This window comes from Anomaloglossus baeobatrachus, chromosome 4 (genome assembly GCF_048569485.1).
Source record: "Anomaloglossus baeobatrachus isolate aAnoBae1 chromosome 4, aAnoBae1.hap1, whole genome shotgun sequence".
Lineage (NCBI taxonomy): Eukaryota > Metazoa > Chordata > Amphibia > Anura > Aromobatidae > Anomaloglossus > Anomaloglossus baeobatrachus.
The window spans coordinates 530434419-530457970 of record NC_134356.1 but is presented as its reverse complement, the minus strand read 5'-3'; the positions used below and the strand labels follow the sequence as shown (position 1 = coordinate 530457970).

Here is a 23552-nt window from a genome sequence, read left to right as displayed (position 1 = left end):
ACAACTCTGCTACATACAGACAAACACATACAACTCTGCTACATACAGACAAACACATACAACTCTGCTACATACAGACAAACACATACAACTCTGCTACATACAGACAAACACACACAACTCTGCTACATACAAACACACACAACTCTGCTACATACAGACAAACACATACAACTCTGCTACATACAGACAAACACATACAACTCTGCTACATACAGACAAACACATACAACTCTGCTACATACAGACAAACACATACAACTCTGCTACATACAGACAAATACACACAACTCTGCTGCTCTGTGGGGCCTGCACCCGCGGCTCGGCGGGTACAGCACCCGCGGAATCGGCGGGGGGGGGGGGGGATTGGCAGGGCATACATCTGGGGGGTTAGAAGCAGCTCACCGGGGCCCATAATGGGGAGGCGGGGAGGGCATTTACCCGATTAGGTCACGGTGGAGAGGGGGCCCACACAGCGCCGGACAGAAGCTCGCCTCCTTCATCTGTGGGACTGAGAAGGCGGTAGCTCCGCCCACAGATGAAATTCAAAACAGGATGTCTGCGCGCCTTAAAGTAACGGCGCCGCAGATTGCTGCCGAGGACTGCGGTCCCCGTAACTCGGCCGGGGGCAGCAGAACTATAAAGGCGAGTGGGCCCCGGCCAAGGGACAGGAGAACTGACGAGGCCGAGTGGGCCCCCCCGGCTCTCCAGGGCCCCGGCATTTGCCCATAGACAGGTAGGAGCCCTGTCTGAGAGCCAGATACGGCCATCAAAAGAGCCATATCTGGCTCGCGAGCCATAGGTTCCCGACCCCTGGGCTACTGTGTGTACAAGCATAAATAGCAGCCTGGTGTATGTGTATGATCTGTAGGTAAAATATACTGCCCCCATGGGGCACAGTGTAGTAACTAATATCTGCTTGGAAAGACAGTATTATAGAACAACATGTCCCGAGAGTGTACAGAATAACAGAGTTCATGACACATACCTGTGCATATGTAATGAACGCATAACACTGCGGTGTTAGGTGCGAGCCGGACAGCTTAACCTGCAGATTATAGAAAGTTTAGGCAGAAAAATAACAACTTGAATTAGTTAATAAGTAAGTGAACGATTGGATATGAACCTACCAATTTCTCCAAACGGGTTGGAATCTTTCCTGCATGACTGGTACAAACTTGCAAATACTGGAAATAAACACAGATTTGTGAGATACTATGCCTGGACATTTATTTATTTTTTTAACTTTGTTTTATTAACAATTTCAAACATGGTACAACTGACATTTGCCATATAAAGATAGCTCAGTATATAGATAGTAATATTTGAATATAACAATGAACAGTCATATAAAGTCCATAATATCTTTAGCACTTAAGATAGAACAATGTTATTATCCATACTTCTTATCATTTGCATAAGTGTGTCTGGAGAAGAATTCCACAAACCCCAGATTTTGTTAAATTTTCCCGGGCACCCCCTATTATAATATACCACCCGCTCATAGACTATGGTTGCATTGACTAGTTTAACCCAGGACCGCACAGTTGGATCCGAATCTCCCATCCACCTCAGAGCTATTAATTTCCTAGCCAGAAACAATGCCTCTCTGAGGAATATTGTCATGTAATGATCCCAGGACTCTTCCTCCACCACCCCAAACAGGCATATCAAAGGGTCACACAAAACAGGAATCGACACAATCGATGTCAGCAGAGATGTCACTCCCCGCCAGTACGAAGATATATTGGGACAGCTCCAAATCATATGTATGAAATTTGCCCCTGAGAGATGACACCTCGGGCACTCCGATGTACGAGAACGGCCCATACTAAATAATCGAGTTGGAGTAAGGTATGCTTGGTGAACAATGTAGCATTGAATCAACTTATTATTAACTGACGAGGATACCGCAGTCGGAGATTCCAATATCTCTTCCCATTCCTCTCCCTGTAGAGAGTGAATTAGAGATTTCCATCTATCCTAGGCTGGCAAGGGGTCCGACTCCACCCCCACCGACAACAGGTAAGTATATATAGCTGAGATGAGGCCTCGAGGTCCTTGTGATTTTAGAATACCTATATGCCTGGACATTATTGCTCAAAAAAATTAGATCAATATTTAAAATGATTAAGATTCTTAACCCATCTATCTAGTATCAAATTTGCCTCCAGGGTTCAGGTTATAACCCAACCGCGCTGCCTTTAAATTACTTTCCTTACTAGAATCAAATATGTAAAGATGGGCAAGTATTAATAATAAACGGTATCTCCACCATTTACTGTTAGGGAATAGAGTTAGGACTGACTAGAACATTATGATGGGTGGGGGACTGAGATCTCAGATATTCCTCGTTCCTGAATCAGCAATATTGCCTCATTCAAGTGTAGACCTGTAGCCCCTCCATTTTAAAGGTAGACACTGGCACCTGCAGTCGGACCCGACAGATTACTAAGTTATAGCATATCCTAGTAATAATTCACTTATTACAGAGGAAAACCCTTAAAGCTTTTAATATTTAGATTTACCAAATTACTTACATATTTTACAAGAGCCGTTAGGACGGTGTACATTTTTGTAAGTTCTTTTAGCAAAGTGTCCATGCAACTTCCCGCTGGCAGTGCAGTCTGGACCAGCTCATGACATGCAGTTAGCAATGTCCCAAGCTGAAGAATGATTGCCTTTTCCACCGGTTCTCTGGAATTAGTATCCTGGGTGCCACCATCAGCTGCCAAAATACAATATAGTTCTATTATGGATCACCCTATGAGTACTACAACGCAAGATCTTCATCCACCCAGTAACACACGGTCAGTGTATTCTCTAAGCCGAGAATCAGCAATCTGGGGTATTCCAGCTCTTGTGAAACGAAACCTTCCGGCATGCCCGCACAGGGTTGTAGTTCCACAAGGGTCGGCGTGCCTCAGGTTGTTGACTCGTACGCTAAACTATGCACATTGAAAAGGACCGATCATGCGCTTACTATGAATATATAATCTCAGTTGGAAGAATTTGTTTGTTTTCACAATAAAAAAATATACAGTACAGACCAAAAGTTTGGACACACCTCATTCAAAGAGTTTTATTTATTTTCAGGTCTCTGAAAATTGTAGATTCACATTGAAGGCATCAAAACTATGAATTAAAACATGTGGAATGAAATACTTAGAAAAGTGTGAAACAACTGAAAATATGTCTTATATTCTAGGTTCTTCAAAGTAGCCACCTTTTGCTTTGATTACTGCATTGCACACTCTTGGCATTCTCTTGAGCTTCAAGAGGTTGTCACTGGAAATGGTTTTTCAACAGTCTTGAAGGAGTTCCCAGAGATACTTAGCACTTGTTGGCCCTTTTGCCTTCACTCTGCGGTTCAGCTCACCCCAAACCATCTCGATTGGGTTCAGGTCTGGTGACTGTGGAGGCCAGGTCATCTGGCGTAGCACCCCATCACTCTCCTTCTTAGTCAAATAGCCCTTACACAGCCTGGAGGTGTGTTTGGGGTCATTGTCTTATTGAAAAATAAATGATGGTCCAACAAACGCAAACCGGATGGAATAGCACGCCACTGCAAGATGCTGTGGTAGGCATGCTGGTTTTGTATGCCCTCAATTTTGAATAAATCCCCAACAGTGTCACCGGCAAAGCACCCCCACACCATCACACCTCCTCCTCCATGCTTCACGGTGGGAACCAGCCATGTAGAGTCCATCAGTTCACCTTTTCTAGAAAGACACGGTGGTTGGATCCAAAGATCTCAAATTTGGACTCATTAGACTAAAGCACAGATTTCCACTGGTCTAACGTCCATTCCTTGTCTTCTTTAGCCCAAACAAGTCTCTTCTGCTTCTTGCCTGTCCTTAGCAGTGGTTTCCTAGCAGATATTTTACCATGAAGGCCTGCTGCACAGTCTCCTCTAAACAGTTGTTCTAGAGATGAGAAGGTGTGTCCAAACTTTTGGTCTGCACTGTATTTGAAAGAAAGCATTACTTCAAATATCTGGTAACTGCTGTAATGTGCAATAGTACATCTGGGTGCGTATCCAATTATACATACTGGATTTCTACCGTCCTCTGCTGTTGGACAACAATCGGTGCCCCATACACATTAGTTTCTTGCGTTTGTCTATTTACCAGGTATCTTCTCTGAACCAAGCTGAGTCTTGAGCTTCGTAACCAGCCAGTCCACCTCATCTAGCACCTTTGCAGTTTGACCCAAGACCAAAAGCTGGAAAAGATAAACACATGGTTTTAACTTTTAATTTTAGCCTTTAAAAGATGTTTATCAGCTATCCACGAGATGGGAGAAAAAGTCTGATCCCGTTAAGTTTGTGGTGTGGGCTACATTTGCACTCTTCAATAAGTATAGCATCTTCTTTTACCATCAGCCCCATAGACAGTCAGTGTCTGATTCATCCGTTGCTTTTTTGTTATTGTTGGGGTTTTTTTGCTTTGTTTTTTTTTAATTATTTTCATCTTTTGTCTTGGGATATTAGCTTCCGTTTTTGGCGCCAAATTCATCAAATGGTGCAAGCAATTTGTGAGTTTGGCGCAAAGTCAAAAAATGGGCTTTCTTCTGGTCTTAAATTGTTTTTGTGACTCTTAGCACCAAAAACTGCACATTGTTGCCCACAGTTGCAAAAATTGTGACAATACTAAAAAAAAATAATATACATCAGGGGGATTGGAGTGGAGTTGCACCAAGTTTTGTAACCTGTTAAAATGTCAAAATTGATGAATCGAGCTAAAACACCAGGAATTGCTAGACTTGGCCCATAAGGCGGAAAACAAAAAGAAAAAAAACAGGCAAGCTCGTATAAAAGCCTTAAAAAAAAAAAAGCTAAAAAATAATAATGAATGGGGTCCAAGAAACAAAAAAAGGCACAAAACAGGGGCAAAGGACCTAAGTAGAGTGGCAGTAAGAGGGTCCTCAATGTGGGGCACCTAGCGATCAGACATTTATCACTTATCCTATGCGTAGATGATGAATATCTTGTGTGACAAGAGAATAAGAGTCTCTTATTGAAAATGATAATGAAATTATGGATACTTACAGTGACAGTAGGTGCCGCTGTCTTTACATTTACAATACGGAAATGTGATTGTTTTTCAACTTCAATGTCCTGCAAGAAAAAAAAAAAAACATAAAATGATAGCACTTAAAAGGTTAATGCATTTTTGGCAAATAAAGGTTATTCTGTATAATGAAAAGTTTCTGGAGGTACATTTGGATTAATTTAAAGAAAAAAAAAGAATTTTGTTTACTTACCGTAAATTCTTTTTCTTATAGTTCCGACATGGGAGACCCAGACCATGGGTGTATAGCTTCTGCCTCTGGAGGACACACAAAGTACTACACTCAAACGTGTAGCTCCTCCCTCCGGGCTATATACACCCCCTGGATGACAATCTAACCAGTTCAGTGCAAAAGCTGAAGGAGGACATCCACCCATAAGTAGAGATAGAGTAAAACTCGGAAAAACCGGAACTCTGTCTACAACAACAGCCGGTGAAAACACACGGAACAAGAACTGCCAACAGGCAACAGGGAGGGTGCTGGGTCTCCCATGTCGGAACTATAAGAAAAAGAATTTACGGTAAGTAAACAAAATTCTCTTTTTCTTCATCGTTCCTTATGGGAGACCCAGACCATGGGACGTCTCAAAGCAGTCCATGGGTGGGAAATAAACCAAACTGAGAAGTAGGCAAAACCTAACTTCACAAATGGGCGACAGCCGCCTGAAGGATGCGTCTGCCCAAGCTCGCATCTGCCGAAGCATGAGCATGCACTTGGTAGTGCTTCGAAAAAGTGTGCAGACTGGACCAAGTGGCAGCCTGACAAACCTGCTGAGCCGTAGCCTGGTGCCTGAAAGCCCAGGAGGCACCGACAGCTCTGGTCGAATGCGCCTTAATCCCTGGCGGTGGGGGCACCTGAGAACACTGGTAGGCATCGGCGATAGCCGACCTAATCCAACGAGCTAGGGTCGGTTTAGAAGCAGAGAGACCCTTGCGCTGACCCGTGGTTAGCACAAAAAGTGAGGTGCACCGCCTAAAAACGGCGGTGCGTGACACATAGATTCGGAGCGCCCGCACCAAATCCAAGGAATGCAACGCCTTTTCAAAGCGATGCACAGGGGCCGCACAAAGGGAAGGCAATGAAATGTCCTGGTTAAGGTGGAAAGAAGACACCACCTTAGGGAGAAAATCCGGAGTCGGACGAAGAACCACCTTGTCTTGGTGAAACACCAAAAAGGGTGACTCCGAAGAGAGCGCAGCCAAATCAGAAACTCTCCTGAGAGAAGTTATGGCTACTAGAAAAACGACTTTCTGTGAAAGTCTAAACAAAGGAACCTCCCTAAGAGGCTCAAAGGGGGGTTTCTGTAAGGCCGTGAGGACCAGATTAAGGTCCCAGGGATCCAAGGGCCGCCGGTAAGGAGGAATGATGTGAGATGCGCCCTGCATGAAGGTGCGCACCTGAGCCAGTCGGGCGACACGCCGCTGGAATAATACCGACAGAGCCGACACCTGTCCCTTGAGGGAATTGAGGGACAGTCCTAGCTGTAGACCGGACTGTAGAAAAGACAGGATGGTCGGCAAGGAGAACGGCCAAGGAGCATGGCCGGAAGAGCGACACCAGGACAGGAAAATCCTCCAAGTCCTGTGGTAAATCTTGGCCGAAGAAGACTTCCGAGCCTGAGTCATAGTGGAGATGACCTCAGAAGGAATGCCTGAAGCCGTCAGGATCCAGGACTCAAAAGCCACGCCGTCAATCTGAGAGCCGCAGAATTCTGGCGGAAAAACGGACCTTGAGAGAGAAGGTCTGGGCGGTCCGGGAGATGCCACGGCACCTCTACGGACAGACGGAGCAGGTCTGGGTACCAAGCTCGCCTGGGCCAGTCCGGAGCAATGATTATGACTCGACGGCCCTCCATTCTGATCTTGCGCAGAACTCTGGGCAAGAGAGCTAGAGGGGGAAACACATAGGCCAGACGGAACTGGGACCAATTCTGAACCAGCGCGTCCGCTGCGAAGGCCTGAGGATCGTGGGAGCGAGCCACGTAAACCGGAACCTTGTTGTTGTGCCGGGATGCCATTAGATCCACTTCCGGAGTGCCCCACTTGCGGCAGATTGACATGAACACTGCCGGATGCAGGGCCCACTCGCCGCTGTCCACGGTTTGACGGCTGAGATAATCGGCCTCCCAGTTTTCTACGCCTGGGATGTGGACTGCTGATATGGTGGACTTGGAGTCCTCCGTCCACTGGAGGATTCGTTGAACCTCCAACATCGCCAGGCGGCTGCGAGTCCCGCCCTGGTGATTGATGTAGGCAACCGCTGTCGCGTTGTCCGACTGGACTCGAATGTGCCTGCCCGCCAACAGGTGGTGAAAGGCTAGGAGAGCTAGAAACACAGCTGTGATTTCCAGCACATTGATCGAGAGGGCTAATTCGGACGGACTCCAAGTGCCCTGTGCTCGGTGATGGAGAAATACTGCTCCCCAACCGGAGAGGCTGGCATCCGAGGTGAGAATCACCCAGGACGGAGTCAGGAAGGAGCGTCCCTGTGACAGAGAGAGGGGCCGAAGCCACCACTGAAGAGAGCTCCTGGTCTGTGGCGACAGAGCCACCAGCCTGTGCAAGGAAGAGGTCCGCTTGTCCCAACAGCGGAGAATGTCCAGCTGCAGGGGACGCAGATGGAACTTGGCAAAGGGAACCGCTTCCATTGACGCCACCATCTGACCCAGCACCTGCATAAGGTGCCTGATGGAATGACGGCGGTGCCTCAGCAGAGAGCGCACCGCCAGATGAAGGGACTGCTGTTTGACTAAGGGCAACTTCACAAGTGCCGGCAGAGTCTCGAATTGCATCCCTAGGTACAGAAGTCCCTGGGTCGGGGTCAGAGTGGACTTGGGTAGGTTGACAAGCCACCCGAACTGAACGAGCGTGGCGAGAGTGAGCGAGACACTCCGCTGGCAGTCTGCACTGGATGAGGCCTTGACTAGAAGGTCGTCCAGGTAGGGGATCACTGCCAACCCCTGGAGGTGCAAGACCGCAACCACTGCTGCCATGACCTTGGTGAAAACACGAGGGGCCGTGGCTAACCCGAAGGGGAGAGCCACGAATTGGAAATGTTCCTCTCCGACTGCAAAGCGTAGCCAACGCTGGTGTGAAACCGCAATAGGCACATGCAGATAGGCATCTCTGATGTCTATGGATGCTAAAAAATCTCCTTGGGTCATTGAGGCAATGACCGATCTCAGAGATTCCATGCGAAAGCGCCGCACCTGAACATGCTTGTTGAGAAGCTTGAGATCCAGGATGGGCCGGAAGGAACCGTCCTTCTTGGGGACTAGAAAGAGGTTTGAGTAGAAACCTCTGAACCGTTCCCGGGCGGGAACCGGAACAATTACACCGTTGGCCTGCAGGGATGCCACGGCCTGAGAGAAGGCGGCGGCTTTGGAGCAGGGGGGGGTGGGGCATAGGATGAAAAAGCCGAAGCTTGGGAAGTTAAGGCAACCATTTCGGGCATGGATTCCCTGGTGAGGGAATGCATCTCCTCCAGAGAAGCAGAGATGGCCTTGAGACCCCACACTGCTGCAAAAGATGGGGAGAACGAGGCCCCTGCCGCCTCATATACAGATTTGGCCAGAATGTCAACCTGGCGGTCAGTGGAATCCTTAAGAGAGGTGCCATCAGCCACTGATACCACTGTCCGGGCTGAGAGTCTAGACACCGGAGGGTCTACCTTAGGTGAATGAGCCCACTCCTTGACCACCTCAGGTGGAAAGGGAAAACGGTCATCAGAACCGCGCTTTGGGAAGCGTTTGTCAGGACAGGCCCTAGGCTTGGTCACAGTGGCCTGAAAACTGGAGTGGTTAAAGAACACACTCCTTGTCCTCTTAGGCAAGGTAAACTGGTGCTTTTCTGCCAGAGAGGGTTGCTCCTCTGATACTGGCGGATTGAGGTCCAGTACAGAATTAATGGACGCAATCAAATCACTAACATCTGCGTCACCTTCGGACAGATCAATGGGGCACATGGAGGTAGCGTCCGAGGCCCCAGTAAAGGCATCCTCCTCGTCCTGCGAGTCAGCTCGTGAATCAGAGCCGCGGGACGAGGAAGGAGAGGGATCTCTGCGTCTCCTCTTAGGAGGACGGGGTCTGGGACCAGATGTAGAATCCTCTGTGAGCTCCGCTGAGAGAGCCCTGGCAGCAGAGGCACCCTGAGGAGGGGGCTGATGCATGTTCAGCAAAGTCCGGGACAGCTGTCCCATGGAGTCGGCAAAAGACTGGGAGATTGACCTGGAGAAGGCTTCTACCCAAGCCGGGGGTTCAGCCACCGGAGCCAGAGCAGCCGGAGGGACCACTGTGGGTGCGATTACAGGCTGAGGCATTGTCAGGTTAGAGCAGGTATCGCAATGTGGATATGTGCTCGGTTCAGGCAGCACGAGCTTACATGCAGTGCATATGGAGTACAGCCTTGCAGCCTTGCTCCTTGTGTCAGACATGCTGCTGAAGTGGGGGCTCTGAGCCAGAATGACCACCAGAGAATATATAAGCAGGTCCACAACCGGAGGTTGTGGCTTACCAGACCGTTTGTGTGCCCTCCAGATCCCACAGCCCGGACCCCCAGACAGATCAGCAGGGATGCTGCAGCCAGCGCCGATCGCTGTGAGAACGCTGAGAAAATGGCGCCGGAGCGAGGAGAGGGGGCGGGACCAGCTCTGAGAGCGGGATCTGGAGGGCCAAGGAGATTTACAGGGGAGGGAACATTTGCTCAGAGAGGAGTGTCCCTCCCCTGTGCCGAACGGCCGCTGGGCGGCGCCGCACTGTCCCTCAGGGCTGTGGAGTCGGAGTCGGAGTCGTGGAGTCGGAGTCGGAGCTCATTTTGGTGGAGTCGGAGTCGGAGTTGGAGTCGGTATAAAATGCACCGACTCCTAAAATATATAATAAATTGGGGACAGGAGTGCAATGCAGAATGTGCTGAATATTTTACTAAATAATAACATTTAGTATAATGCTTATATTTAAGTGAAAAATTTATTGTAGTACAATGTGAACATCAGACATTTAATTGTTTTTATGATACAATAATCAAGATATTTGGATAGAACATAAAATATTTATTGGATACAACTTTAGAACACAAAAAACTAATAAATTGTAAATATGTAATATTATATATATATATACACAGTGTATATACACACACAAGATATATATGTAATCTACTGAATATTACATAGTGTATTACATATTTACAATTTATTACAGTTTTTTGTGTTCTAAAGTTGTATCCAATAAATATATTTTATGTTCTATCCAAATATCTTGATTATTGTATCATAAAAATTATTAAATGTCTAATGTTCACATACACATATTCATGTACTACAATAAATTTTTCACCTAACTATAAGCAATATATGTAGGAGTCGGAGCCGGAGTCGGAGTCGGAGCCGGAGTCGGAGTCGGTGCAAGAGAATTTGAGGAGTCGGAGTCGGAGTCGGAGTCGAAGGTTTGGCTTACCGACTCCACAGCCCTGCTGTCCCTCTGCATGATTGACATGCAAGGGCAGTGAAATCGAAACTAGGCCTCCGGCGAAGCCGGGGCCTAAATTTAGCGATGCAGCCGGCGCGCAGGCCCCATCGGCGCGGTTCTCAGGTGACAACCAGAGAACCGGCCGGAAATGTAAATACAGTTACATAGCACACTCTCCCCAACAGTAAAGTACAAGGGACCCCCGAATATAACCGTCTCAGATACTTAGCTTGTGAGACGCAGGGTTTCCAGTCCCTGGGGATGAGTGCTCCGTCCAGCAGGATCCTGAAGGGCTGCGGATGGAGACCGGTCTCCTGCAAAGCAGGGAGAACCGTGCTGGCTCCCACTTCAAGCCAGAGCCCGAGGGATGGTGACGGAGCGCGGCATGTAAGGCTCCAGCCCTGAAATCAACCTTAACAACACCGCCGACACAGTGGGGTGAGAAGGGACATGCCGGGAGTCCAGGCTTGGACCCGCTTTTCTTCAAAAACTTTCCAAAATGAAAAATCAGATGAGATGCATGTGTGGATGTATGCCTCCTGAACACAAAGCAATGAACTGGCTAGATTTGGTTATCCAGGGGGTGTATATGCTCAGAGGGAGGAGCTACACTTTTTAGTGTAGTACTTTGTGTGTCCTCCGGAGGCAGAAGCTATACACCCAATGTCTGGGTCTCCCATAGGAACGATAAAGAAAAATTACAACATACAGATCACAAAGGGTTGGCAATTTAACGAGATGATGTTTAGAAGGCAGAAAAATAATCCACTGCCGATTTTGTCACCCAAAAAAAGAAAAAATAAATATGCGGCCAAATCCACATATTTAGTTTATTGCAGATTTTTGCTGCCGAACTCACAATGAAAATCATCAACAGATTTAGCCCATTGATGCAGGATTACCATAGCTTTGTCCAGTGTCTAAATATTACTTACCCAATTAAGGCTGGATATCGGAATATGCGAATATCGGATCGCACTGCCCGGACCGGCCGCGGCTCTCTTGACAGGAGCGGGTCAGCATCATAGAAATACATACAGCGGAGCCGCTCCTGGCAGAAGAGAAGGCGGCCGGTCCGGGCAGTGTGATCCGATACTCGCACGAGTCACATGCAAGTGTGACCCCGGCCTAACCGAGATCCCATCCTGTGGCTCATGGGCTCATGATGTGCGACTTTCAGCTGTCTGTCAAATTGGTGCATTAGCCCCACACAGGGAGTAGCCCTGAGTGTGCATATACTAGCTTTTGGGGTTTAGAGATAAATTAAAGTGAACCTGTAAGGTCCCCTGTGCACCTAGAACCACGAGCGGTTCTGGGTCCACATCTAGAGTCCCAGCCTAACTGGCCCAGCATCTACTAGCATAAATAAACAGATCTTTAGAAAAAATGTTTCTAAAGATCGTTTGAGATGCTAATGAGCGCAGGTACTAGTCGCAGGGGCTTTAGTTTCCTGGGTAGTCGACCCACTTAGCTTGTTATCACACCCCTGTGGGCATGCTAATATACTTTACAATGCCCAGCGTCATGGCAGCGCGATACAAAGCAGCGCATGCATGAGGCTTTGCGCCAGTTAGCATTTAGCTTCTTTGACGCTGGGTGTATGCACCCCGGCTTCAAAGATGCTCACTGCCCATGATCGGAAGTCGTCTGCATTTCCGATCATGCTCACTACTCAGAAGCCAGATGTTTGTGCCTCTAGCTTAGGAAAGGAAAACTGCGCATGACCGGAAGTGCGAAATCTAAGATGTAACTCACTCCCTCTTCTTGCGCCATCCCCTCTACTATGTACTGGCTGCATTTTAAATAGACACAGCCATCGCTCAACAGAGAGGAGGAGCCAGCAAAGGGAGCTGGTGCCATCTTGGAATCTAATCAGATGCAGCCAGTGCTTAGTAGAGGGGTCAGCGCCAATACAAGGACCGAGGCCATCTTTGAAATCAAGTGACTTAAAAGGGGTGTCATGAGCACAGGGATTAGGTTCCATCTTTGAACCTTTAAATCAGCGGGAGGCAGCCAGTTCTTAGCATAGGGTCCAACAAAAAAAAGAGAACAGGTTCTATTTTTGATTTTCATTGGGATTTAGATTATTCAGAGGTTTGTGTTATGCAGAATACATGGCTACAACCCTACCTGATCTATATCACCCAGATGTCCATGGATGTCCTGAGACAGCTCACGAAGCACACTTACTGGACTCTTGAATAAAGAGTGCATATTAAAAAGAAGCGTCATGATTCCTTTACAGAACTGGACATCCTCTGTGGAGAGAAACTTCAATGTTATTCAGTGATAGACTATCAGTAGTGAGACCATGTGAAGATGTATGTATGTCATCCTGTGACCCTTATGCCCCTTTCACACTGCGTTCTTCTCCACTTTCAGTGGTCCCATTGGGGTTGATGTCTGAACCCCCAGCAAAATGGGATTCAGATGTATGCGCCGACGGGGCCATTGACTAGAATGGTGCAGACGGAGTCAACATGTGCTGTGTCGTGCACTATTTTTAAGCATATAAGTCAACTGGAAGCAGAACCCAGACGCAGTCTACTACACCTCCAGTTGGCGTAAACGCCTGAAAATAATGCAAAGCACATGGTGACTCAGTCTGCACTATTATAGTCAATGGCCCCGTTGGCACATACGTCCGAATCCCGTCTTGCTGGGGGCTTTGGACATGTAAGCCCTGACGGGACCACTGAACGGGGACAAAATTCATTGTGAAAGCACTCTAAGGCTGTGTACACACACTGTGTTTTTGCCCAAGTTTACGAGAATTCAAAAAAATTCAGAAATGCTGTGCACACTTTGCTTTTTTTTTTGGCCTGCAGTTTTGGGTTGACAAAAAAACTGCAGCATGTTAATTCTTTGTGCATTTTTCACTAAAAAAACAAAACGCATTTGTTTTTCACTTGTTGTGTTTTCTGGCACAAGGTGCAGTTTTATTGTGAAATTTTCCGCAGCGTGCTGACATAGCCTAAGGATGAGAAAAGGCTTGTATGGATTTTGTCAATAACATTACTACTATATAATGAAAGGTTATGTGATATTTTAATATAATTTAGGCCTGCAACGCTGTATGAAAGCTTTTATGCTACCATTCTTGTGTAAAAAGCTTTGAAAAATCATATCATTTCGGTGCAACTCGACACTGCGCTAAAGTTAAAAATTATGCCAATTATGGCTTTGTCATGCCATTTTCACCCAAAGTGGGTGGTGCAGGAGCAATATGAGGGCGTGATGAGTGGTGGCATTCACTACTGCACAAAGCAGGGACTGGAGTAGGATTTGTGGCGAGGCGCGCATGGCAAGTCTTCTGATTCATGAAGAGGCAAACATCTCCAGAAATCGGGAGCATCCGATTCCAGCACTTTGATTCATAATGTAATAATGCTCATAAATTCATGTCCTCAAATCAAAAATGTACTTTGCCTTAATCATATTCTTACCAAGATCAGTATCTTTACAAATCTTCACCGTCCATGTCAGCATCTGTACAAACTAGAACATAGAAAGAATGTCTGGATTTGCACGTAACAGCAAAAAAAAAAAAAAAAAAAAAAAATCAATATTCAAAATTATTTGGTAGACTATCTCTAAGCAGGAAGTTCAGCATTTTTGCATCATGTACATCTAAATTATTCTGCTGATCTGAAGCAGAAATTGCTGAAACTCTGCAGGTTCATAATTCAGATTCTTCCTCGAATATGTGCAAAGGGTTTTATTTACCAACTCTGGTCACAGTTACTGAACGGCCATTTCCAGAATTTACACAGGAAATCTACAGCAAACCTGCCATGTCAGAATATGGTCGACCTGATCACTGTGTACAAACTGACCTGCTGCGATGATGGGTCCAGAAATCTGTATAATGTGGACAGGACACTGACTAACAGCACAGCTTCTTTACTGTTAAACTCATCTTCTCCAGAGCTCAGTTGGTTCGTAAGAGATCTCTGTGGAGTAAAATTATAGATCTGGTGTATGCAAGTAAGAAAAGGCAGAACAACTACAGAGAAAAAGAGTTCAGTGCAGAAGCGGGAAAATGTGATACCAAAGGCCATGACCACATCTGCCTCGGCTCTTTCCACTGTGGGCTTAGTTATTTTTGACAGAAAATATAACTTAGATTGCAGGTATATGGACTAATCTGGACCTCAAACTGATTTAATCCCAAAACACCATAAAACAGATGAATAGTAATCCCAGACTGAAAACCTACCTGAAACTGTGTAATCAGCGAAGATGTTTTTTCCAAGATGTTTACCGCACCATCTTCTCCATCATCATCATCTACAAAAAAAACAAACAGTTTATAGTCCTGATGCAGTATAGTGGACATAAAATTGATAAGATATCATAAGCATGAATGACATTCAAAGTGATTTTTGGCAAATACTTTACCCAAAGCAGCAAGAAACTGTGAGATTTTTGGCTGATAGTGCAGCTGGATGGTGTGAAATATATGCACCAAGCACTCCAAGCATAGCAGAGAGATGTTCTTCCCTTTGTCCTTCTTCCCAGAATCCTCGGCTGCACATGGTATTGAGGTATATCTCCAAAGAAACACCCTACATGATTACATGGAGAGTTTCCATAATTCATCAGTTTATAGTGCTGACTGATAGATCACTAATAACATATATTGTAAGTTTTTATAAACCAATGACAAATATTGAACAATCGGAGACCCCCAACTGAGAGTGAAATACACTCCTAAGCACTGGAACTCCAAATTAGTAAGATTTGTTTTACAAGTGCTCAAGTGAATCTCTGCAGCACACAAACTTTGTGCTGTACTAAAAGTTTCTGCTTTATTACATAATGTGACGAGTTTATATAGTATCGCAAACAAAGAAATAACTCCTCAGAGCTTTGCACCAATAAGAGCCGCAGGGCTGTGTGTAGAAATGTGAAACTTCCCCGCCCATCAGCGTTAGCTGAGCCCTATGACATCATTCCCTTATAAGACAAGATGGTTTCTAAAAGAACAAATTAAATTGTATACTCTTACACCCACCTAATGGTAAAACAGCGCTCTGAAGTACAGAGTTTCTGAAAAAGTTGCTCACACATAGTGAGGTACGGGCTTATTAGTAAGTCTATGGGTCTGTGAATTCACTCTCACAGAGCTGTCTACCAACCCAAAGACTTACAACTGAGCCTGTACACTGTTCTGTGCTCACAGTTCATACAGGAGCACTGCAGAGTGACGAATCAGTAGGGGAAATTCAGACCCTCATTGATCAACATCACAATGCAGCATCTGTCATATATAACAACTTCTACAAAATGATAGTTAACTTTAAAGAACGTTCCTGTTCTTTACCTGGTTATCTCACAGATTCTGTGAAGCATCTTCTCACTGTTCTGACCATCAGGACCATCGGTGACCCCAGTCTCTTTCAGTTGCAGAATTTTCTGCAGTGCAATGCCAACAGCGTATCTCATGAAATCCAAGCTGGATCGAAGAACACTAAGACTTTCCTCATGGACTTTCATGCTGTCTCTGCGAATAAATACAAGAAAATCTAAATTATGTAATCTGTGGGACCATCCACAGTGGACAGACAACTAATCACAATACTTTCGAAGATCATATATACCAGAAGTGGGAAATTACATTTTTTTTTTTTAATATTACCACATACAGTCCCTGACAGACGTTCTGTCGCGTATCCATGTTATGTAAATAAAAGCTTATAACCTGACTTTAAATTCATCTGTTTTAGAAATTACTCTTTTGAAAGATGAAACCCTCCCAAATTTGGTTTAGGTTATGAAAATACAGTTGCTTCAAAGATGAAATAATGATCATTTAATGAACACAGAAAGATCAGATTTTGGCAAGACAAACGTTTTGTCACCCACAGAAAGTAATGTGAAATTCAAACAAGCAATTAACTTTTAATACAAAGATCTGTTGCACAACATTGGTGAATGAAGTTGTGGTGCTAGTAGAGCCATATTTAATATTTTGTGTGAATTCCATGAGCTTGAAGGACTGCATCCATGCAGTTCAACAATGATTCATACAATTTATTGATGAAGTCATCAGGAATAGCAAAGAATGCAGTCTTACATGCCTCCCAGAGTTCATCTACATTCTTTGGTTTTGTCTTTCAAGCTTCCTCTTTCATCCTACCCCAAACATGGTCAATGATGTTCATGTCTGGTGACTGGGCTGGCCAGTCCTTGAGCACCTTGATGTTCTTTGCCTGGAGGAACTTTGTTGTAGAGATGGATGGATGAAATGGAGCACCATCCTGCTGCAAAATTTGACCCCTTTCATGATTGGGAATGTAAGAGGTAGCTAATACTTATTTATATTTTAGGCTATTGATATTGCCTTCCACCTTGCAAATGTTTTGCACACCCCCATACTGAATGTAACCCCAGACCATGATCTTTCCACCAAACTTAACGGTTTTCTGGATTCATACAGGTTCCAGTAGGTCTCCTGCAGTATTTGTGGCGGCTGTGGTGTAATTCAACTGAAGATTCATCAGAGAAATCCACCTTCTGCCACTTATCCAGCGTCCATCTCTTTAGCAGGCTGTGGGACTTGGCAAATGCCACACGTTTTTTTAATTGCCTTTTGTTTAGTGCTGGCTTTTGGGCACTGATTTGACCATGGAGGCCATTACGAGACAGAATCCTACAAACTGTTCTAGTTGACACAGGGACTTGAGGTGACCAGGCCTTTTGGAGCTCTGCTGCAGTGGAAGAGGGGCTGACTTTGGATTTTCTAACCAACAAACGTCCCTTCTGAGCAGTTGTCTGCCGGACCTGGGCTTGTCAAAAACATTTCCAGTCTCTTCAAATCTTTTTTTAATTCTTTGTACTTGACGCTGAGACACATTAAAGGTGCCAGCCACCTCTGCAGTGGATCTGGTCTTCAGCCTCTTGATAATTAAGGCTTTGATCGCAGGGTGGATTTTTGGCATGTTAGCAGAGGTCAAGTTGCAGTTCAACTGAAGGTCTGGGGTGCTGGGTTTCTTTTTATACACACCCAATAATTAACCGATCATTTAGTGAGCACAGGTGAGGATGTAAACTAGGATTGGGTGCATTATATGACAAGGCGACAAAACATTTGTCTTGACAAAATCTGACCTGTGTTCATTAAATGATCAATATTTCAGCTTTGCAGCAACTTTATTTTCATAACCTAAACCAAATTTGGGAGGGTTTCAGCTTTCAAAAGAGTAATTTCTAAAACTAATGGATGAATTTAAAGTCAGGTTTTAACTTTAAGCTTTTATTTACATAACATGGATAAGCGACAGAACTTCTGTCAGGGACTGTAAGAGACTGTGATTGTTGTGGATGGCAGAACCAAAAGACTGAAATTAATTCTACTAAATATTAACATGTTCATTATTTTAGTATTTTATATTAATGAATATTGAGAACTAAGTATGGTGATTCTCTGCTACTGCTAATACATGTTACGATAAGAATTATTAGTAAATGTATTCTCACCATTACCAGTGAATCAACACAATATAATGTACTGGTTTTTATAACGTTTATAGAAAGCAGTAAATTATGTTGCTCACAGTATGATATACCACATAGCTCCCTCCACACAGTATGATATGCACACAGCTCCCTCCACACAGTATGATATACCACACGGCTCCCTCCACACAGTATGATATACCTCACGGCTCCCTCCACACAGTATGATATACCACACGGCTCCCTCCACAGAGTATGATATACCACACGGCTCCCTCCACACAGTATGATATACCACATAGCTCCCTCCACACAGTATGATATACCACATAGCTCCCTCCACAAAGTAGGATATACCCCACAGCTCCCAAACATAGTATGAGGGATTTCACAACCCCCTATTTCTGTCCGTGAAAAACAATCTGACATCAGCATTGGCTCATTAAAGAACATTGGCATACCTCCCAACTTTTAAAGAAGGAAAAGAGGGACAAAGTTTGCGGCGCGCGTAGCGCGCCGCGGCAAATTTTTAGGCCACGCCCCCTAACCACACCCATTTCACAGTCACGCCCATATCCACTCCCCATCCACACCCATTCAGCACAAACACGCAGGCAGCCGGCGGGCCTCCAGCACGGACACGCAGGCAGCCGGCGGGCCTCCAGCACGGACACGCAGGCAGCCGGCGGGCCTCCAGCACGGACACGCAGGCAGCCGGCGGGCCTCCAGCACGGACACGCAGGCAGCCGGCGGGCCTCCAGCACGGACACGCAGGCAGCCGGCGGGCCTCCAGCACGGACACGCAGGCAGCCACAGTGAGGCGGCCGGTCGCCCGCACAGTGAGGCGGCCGGTCGCCTTCACAGACAGGCAGCCGGCCGCCTTCACAGACAGGCGGCGGGCCGCCCGCACAGAGAGGCGGCCAGCCGCCCGCACAGAGAGGCGGCCGGCTGCCCGCACAATGAGGCGGCGGGCCGCCCGCACAGACAGGCGGCGGGGGGCGCCCGCACAGACAGGCGGCAGGGGGGCGCCCGCACAGACAGGCGGCAGGGGGGCGCCCGCACAGACAGGCGGCAGGGGGGCGCCCGCACAGACAGGCGGCGGGGGGCGCCCGCACAGACAGGCGGCGGGGGGCGCCCGCACAGACAGGCGGCAGGGGGGCGCCCGCACAGACAGGCGGCAGGGGGGCGCCCGCACAGACAGGCGGCAGGGGGGCGCCCGCACAGACAGGCGGCGGGGGGCGCCCGCACAGACAGGCGGCGGGTGGCGCCCGCACAGACAGGCGGCAGGGGGGCGCCCGCACAGACAGGTGGCGGGCCGACCGCACAGACAGGCGGCCGGCCGACCGCACAGACAGGCGGCCGGCCGACCGCACAGACAGGCTCCGGCCGGGGGTGAGGGGGGAGGGAGGGAAATCAGCGCTGGGGAGATTAGTTTACTGTACCAGCAGCAGCACAGGCAGCGCTCCTCTCTATGCCACGTCTACTAGGATGGTAGGAGGGAAAAGCAGGGAGGCGGAGAGAGAGTGGGTGGGCGGAGCCCGGGAGCCGGCCGTCCCGCCCGTGGCAACGGGACAAACAACGTAAAGCGTGAAAGTCCCGCTGTATCCGGGACGGTTGGGAGGTATGCAGCATGTTAGAATGTGTACATAAGATCCCGCTGGTGGTGGCCGCAGCTTATAGGCCCCAAATCTGGTGACAGGTTCCCTTTAAAGTGAACCTGTCAGGTGCAATATGCACTCAGAGCCAGGAGCAGTTCTGGGCACATATTGCTAATCCCTGCCTAACCGTCCCTGTATACACTAGCATAGATAAAGAGATCAAGAACAAATATTTTTAAAGATCTTATATCTTATGCTAATGAGCGCGGGGACTAGTCCGAAGGGCGTTACTTCACTTGGCTAGTCGGCTCGCATAGCATGTTAGCATGTTATTACGCCCCTGTGTGAGTACTAATACGCTATGTGAGCCGACTAGCCAAGTGAAGTAACGCCCTTGGGACTAGTCCCCGCGCTAATTAGCATAAGATATAAGCTCTTTAAAAATACTTTTTCTATAGATGCCTTTATCTATGCTAGTGTATACAGGGACAGTTAGGGAGGGATTAGCAATATACACCCAGGACTGCTCCTGGCTCTGAGTGCAGATTGCACCTGACAGGTTCCCTTTAAAGGGAAACTGTCACCAGAAATTTAGCAAAAAAAATAAAAGATTCCCCTCTGCAGCTCCTGGGCTGCTTCTGGAAAGGTTCCTGTTGTTATTGTGCCCACTTTGAGACCTAAAAAAATACTTTATGAAGTCTTACCTTTTTGTATGCAAATCTGTTTTTATGGTCACGGGGGCGGGCTGCCTGGCGTCCGTTATTCCCCCTCCTGCCGCTGTACGCCGTCCCCCATTGCTCATTTCCATACATGAGGACGCCTTCCTCATGTAACTGTCCTCCTGAAGTTTTGTGCATGCCCAGTGCCACTCTCGCGGGACTGAGCACTGTGCAAAGTGTGAACGCTTTTGAGGTGATTGCGCAGGCGCGAGATTATGGGCGGTGCTGTGATTGTCATCAGCAGCGTCATCCAAGTACCTGCCCATAATCTTGTGCCCGCGCTTCTCACTCTGCCTCCACTGTTATGCGCAAGCACTGTCCATATGAACCATGTTACCTATTACCATGGGCGCGAGATTATGGGCGGCGCTGTGATTGTCATCAGCAGCGTCATCCAAGTACCCACCCATAATCTCGTGCCCGCGCTTCTCACTCTGCCTCCACCGTTATGCGCAAGCACTGTCCATATGAACCATGTTACCTATTACCGTGGGCGCGAGATTATGGGCGGCGCTGTGATTGTCATCAGCAAAGTCATCCAAGTACCCGCCCATAATCTCGTGCAAGCGGTAATAGGTAACATGGTTCATATGGCCAGCACTTGCGCATAACGGTGGAGTCAGAGGGAAAAGTGCGGGCACGAGATTATGGGCGGGTACTTGGTTAACGCTGTTGATGACAATCACAGCGCCGCCCATAATCTCGTGCCTGCGCAATCACCTGAAAAAGCGTTCACATGCGCAAATCTTCGGGAGGACAGTTACATGAGGAAGGCGTTCTTGTGTATGTAAATGAGCAATGGGGGACTGCGTAAAGCGGCAGGAGGGGGAATAACGGACGCCAGACAGCCCGCCCCCGTGACCATAAAAACACATTTGCATACAAAAAGGTAAGACTTCATAAAGTATTTTTGTAGGTCTCAAAGGGGGCACAATAGCAACAGGAACCTTTCTAGAAGCAGCCCAGGAGCTGCAGAGGGGAATCTATTACTTTTATTGTGAAATTTCTGCTGACATGTTCCCTTTAACTGGTAGGGGAGCCAGGATAAAGCAGAGCTGAAGCTGTTGGGAAGCTAGGACCCAGCAGCTCTACAGGCAGGAGACCACTGATCGGTAAGCTAATAGAAGCCTGCAGATGTCACTCTGCATAGGTTATTACTGGCCAGTGCTATCTGCAGGAGATAAGTGCTGATTGCACGGTCTCCTTAGCGTCCTGACTCCCCGTGTATCTGCAGCAGTGAGAAGCCGCACAGGGGGAGTCAGAGAACAGCTGCAGAGAAACGCAGGCTCCAGGACTGGGGGGGTCGGCTCTGGGGGAGGGGGGGTCGCTCTGCTGCAGGGGGATCGCTCTGCTGCAGGGGGTGATTCATACCTCAGCAGCAGTCACAGGAGTAGGTGCGCGGTCGGCTCTGTAATGAATAGAAGGGAGAAACAGCGAGGCGGGGCTACAGTGGGTGGGTGGAGCCCGGGATAAACAGCCTCACGGGCGGGACCCGGGATCAAAGGCTCAGAAGAGGGACTGTCCCGCTGTATCCGGGACGGTTGGGAGGTATGACATTGGTCCGAGTGCTATCCGATAAGAAAAAAAATTTGGATAGCACTCCTTCCGAAGTGCACGGTGGTGTGATAAAGCCCAAAGGTTGCAGGTAGCAGTAAAAAAAATGGATGCCGGGGGGAATGGGGAGGGCATGGTGCGGTTCGTGGGCTACTGTTTTCAGCCCTTTATGTCTTGGTCCGCAGACACAAACAGCCAGAGTGTCGGATGTGGCCTGCGAGCCACACTTTGTCCAGGTCTAGTCTATACAATTACTGGAAAATAACATACCTGAACAAAGCTGTTAAAAGTGTAGAAACAAATCCCATAGACAGCAAGCTCCTGTGTGCTTTATTACTGCCTGCTGATCGTCCTTTTGCAGATTTCTCTTTTAAGATGTCAACAAGTTTGCTGTAGCACTTAAATATTCCCAATATTTCTTCAAACTTACTTTTACTAAAAACATAGATAATATAAAAAATAACATTACTGAACAGAGAAAAATCACATCTCTATACAATGCCCATGCATCCCATGCTATTTGATGGCAAATCGTACAGGGAGTTTCCACCATTTACTGTGTTCACACCAGGTTTTTGCTTTGAACTTCATATTGTTAAAGGATATGTGCACATGGTGTGTAATATAGACTTTCCATTCTAAAGTAACAGCATTGTAAGGAAAGTCCAAAGCATAAATTAACCAATGCTGCTATTTTGGAATCCATAAAACAGCAATGTATGCCGCACGTCGCGTCCGATTTCATCATATACAATGAAAAAGGGTGAAATCTACGTCGGATCCACCTAATTTCTGCAACAAAATCTGCAGTAATTTTTATTTTTTCGGCGTCATTTGCTGCAGACGTTCTATAGCTAATACAGCAGACTACCAATAGATCATATGTAAAACAGAAGAATTAACCCCTTCCCGACATTTGACGTGAGTTTACGTCATGGTCAGCAAGGGGTTCCTACAAAATGATGTCAATTTATGTCATGACAATCATGCAAGGACAACCGCTGACAGGGGGGCTCGGCATAACTTATAGCTGAGCTCCGGCTGTCACAGCTAGGGCCAGTGCTTGCCCCGCCCCTGCCTGATAACCCCCTACATGCCGAGATCAATAGCGATCGCAGCATTTAGGAGGCTGGGAGAAGGAGTAATTTTTTTTACCCCCAATAGTATAAAATTTTGTGACACACCTGTGGAATCAATATGCTCGCTGTACCCCTAGGGGTGCAGTTTGTAAAATGGGGTCACTTGTGGGGGATTTCTGTTGTTCTGGCACCTCAGGATCTCTGCCAATATGACATGGCACCCACAAACCATTCCAGCAAATTCTGAAGTCCAATATGGCGTTCCTTCCTTTCTCAGTATGCACTGTACCTCAAAAGTACCGTATTTTTCGCTTTATAAGACGCACTTTTCCTCCCCAAATTTTGGGAGGAAAATGGGGGGTGCGTCTTATAAAGCGGTAGCGGGGGGGGGGGGGTCCTGTCTGAGGCGATCGGGCGGGTGCCTGTGGCTGCATGCAAGCGGCCGGGTACCTGTACTTGCATGCAGCGGCAGCCGGGTACCCGTGGCTGTGTACGGGCGGCAGCGGGTGCTGTGTGGGGTCGGCAGCCAGGTACCTGTGCTTGCATGCGGTGGCAGACGGGTACCCATGGCTGTGTGCGGGCGGCAGCCGGGTGCTGTGTGCGA

The 23552-nt window shown here is 47.3% G+C and overlaps 1 protein-coding gene across 1 annotated transcript in view; it reads right to left on the bottom strand.

Moving 5' to 3' along the window:
- FANCI (FA complementation group I) overlaps positions 1-23552 on the bottom strand; it is a 171030-nt gene that overhangs the window by 25594 nt on the left and 121884 nt on the right. Inside the window, exons 23-34 of the mRNA XM_075345932.1 lie at positions 22140-22304; positions 15864-16043; positions 14939-15105; positions 14757-14827; positions 14374-14490; positions 13984-14035; positions 12668-12795; positions 5051-5119; positions 4131-4224; positions 2541-2728; positions 1131-1187; positions 989-1048 (exon numbers count right to left, since the gene is read on the bottom strand). Of these exons, the coding sequence (XP_075202047.1) occupies positions 989-1048; positions 1131-1187; positions 2541-2728; positions 4131-4224; positions 5051-5119; positions 12668-12795; positions 13984-14035; positions 14374-14490; positions 14757-14827; positions 14939-15105; positions 15864-16043; positions 22140-22304 (1348 nt within the window). The remainder of the gene's footprint in view (positions 1-988; positions 1049-1130; positions 1188-2540; positions 2729-4130; positions 4225-5050; positions 5120-12667; positions 12796-13983; positions 14036-14373; positions 14491-14756; positions 14828-14938; positions 15106-15863; positions 16044-22139; positions 22305-23552) is intronic.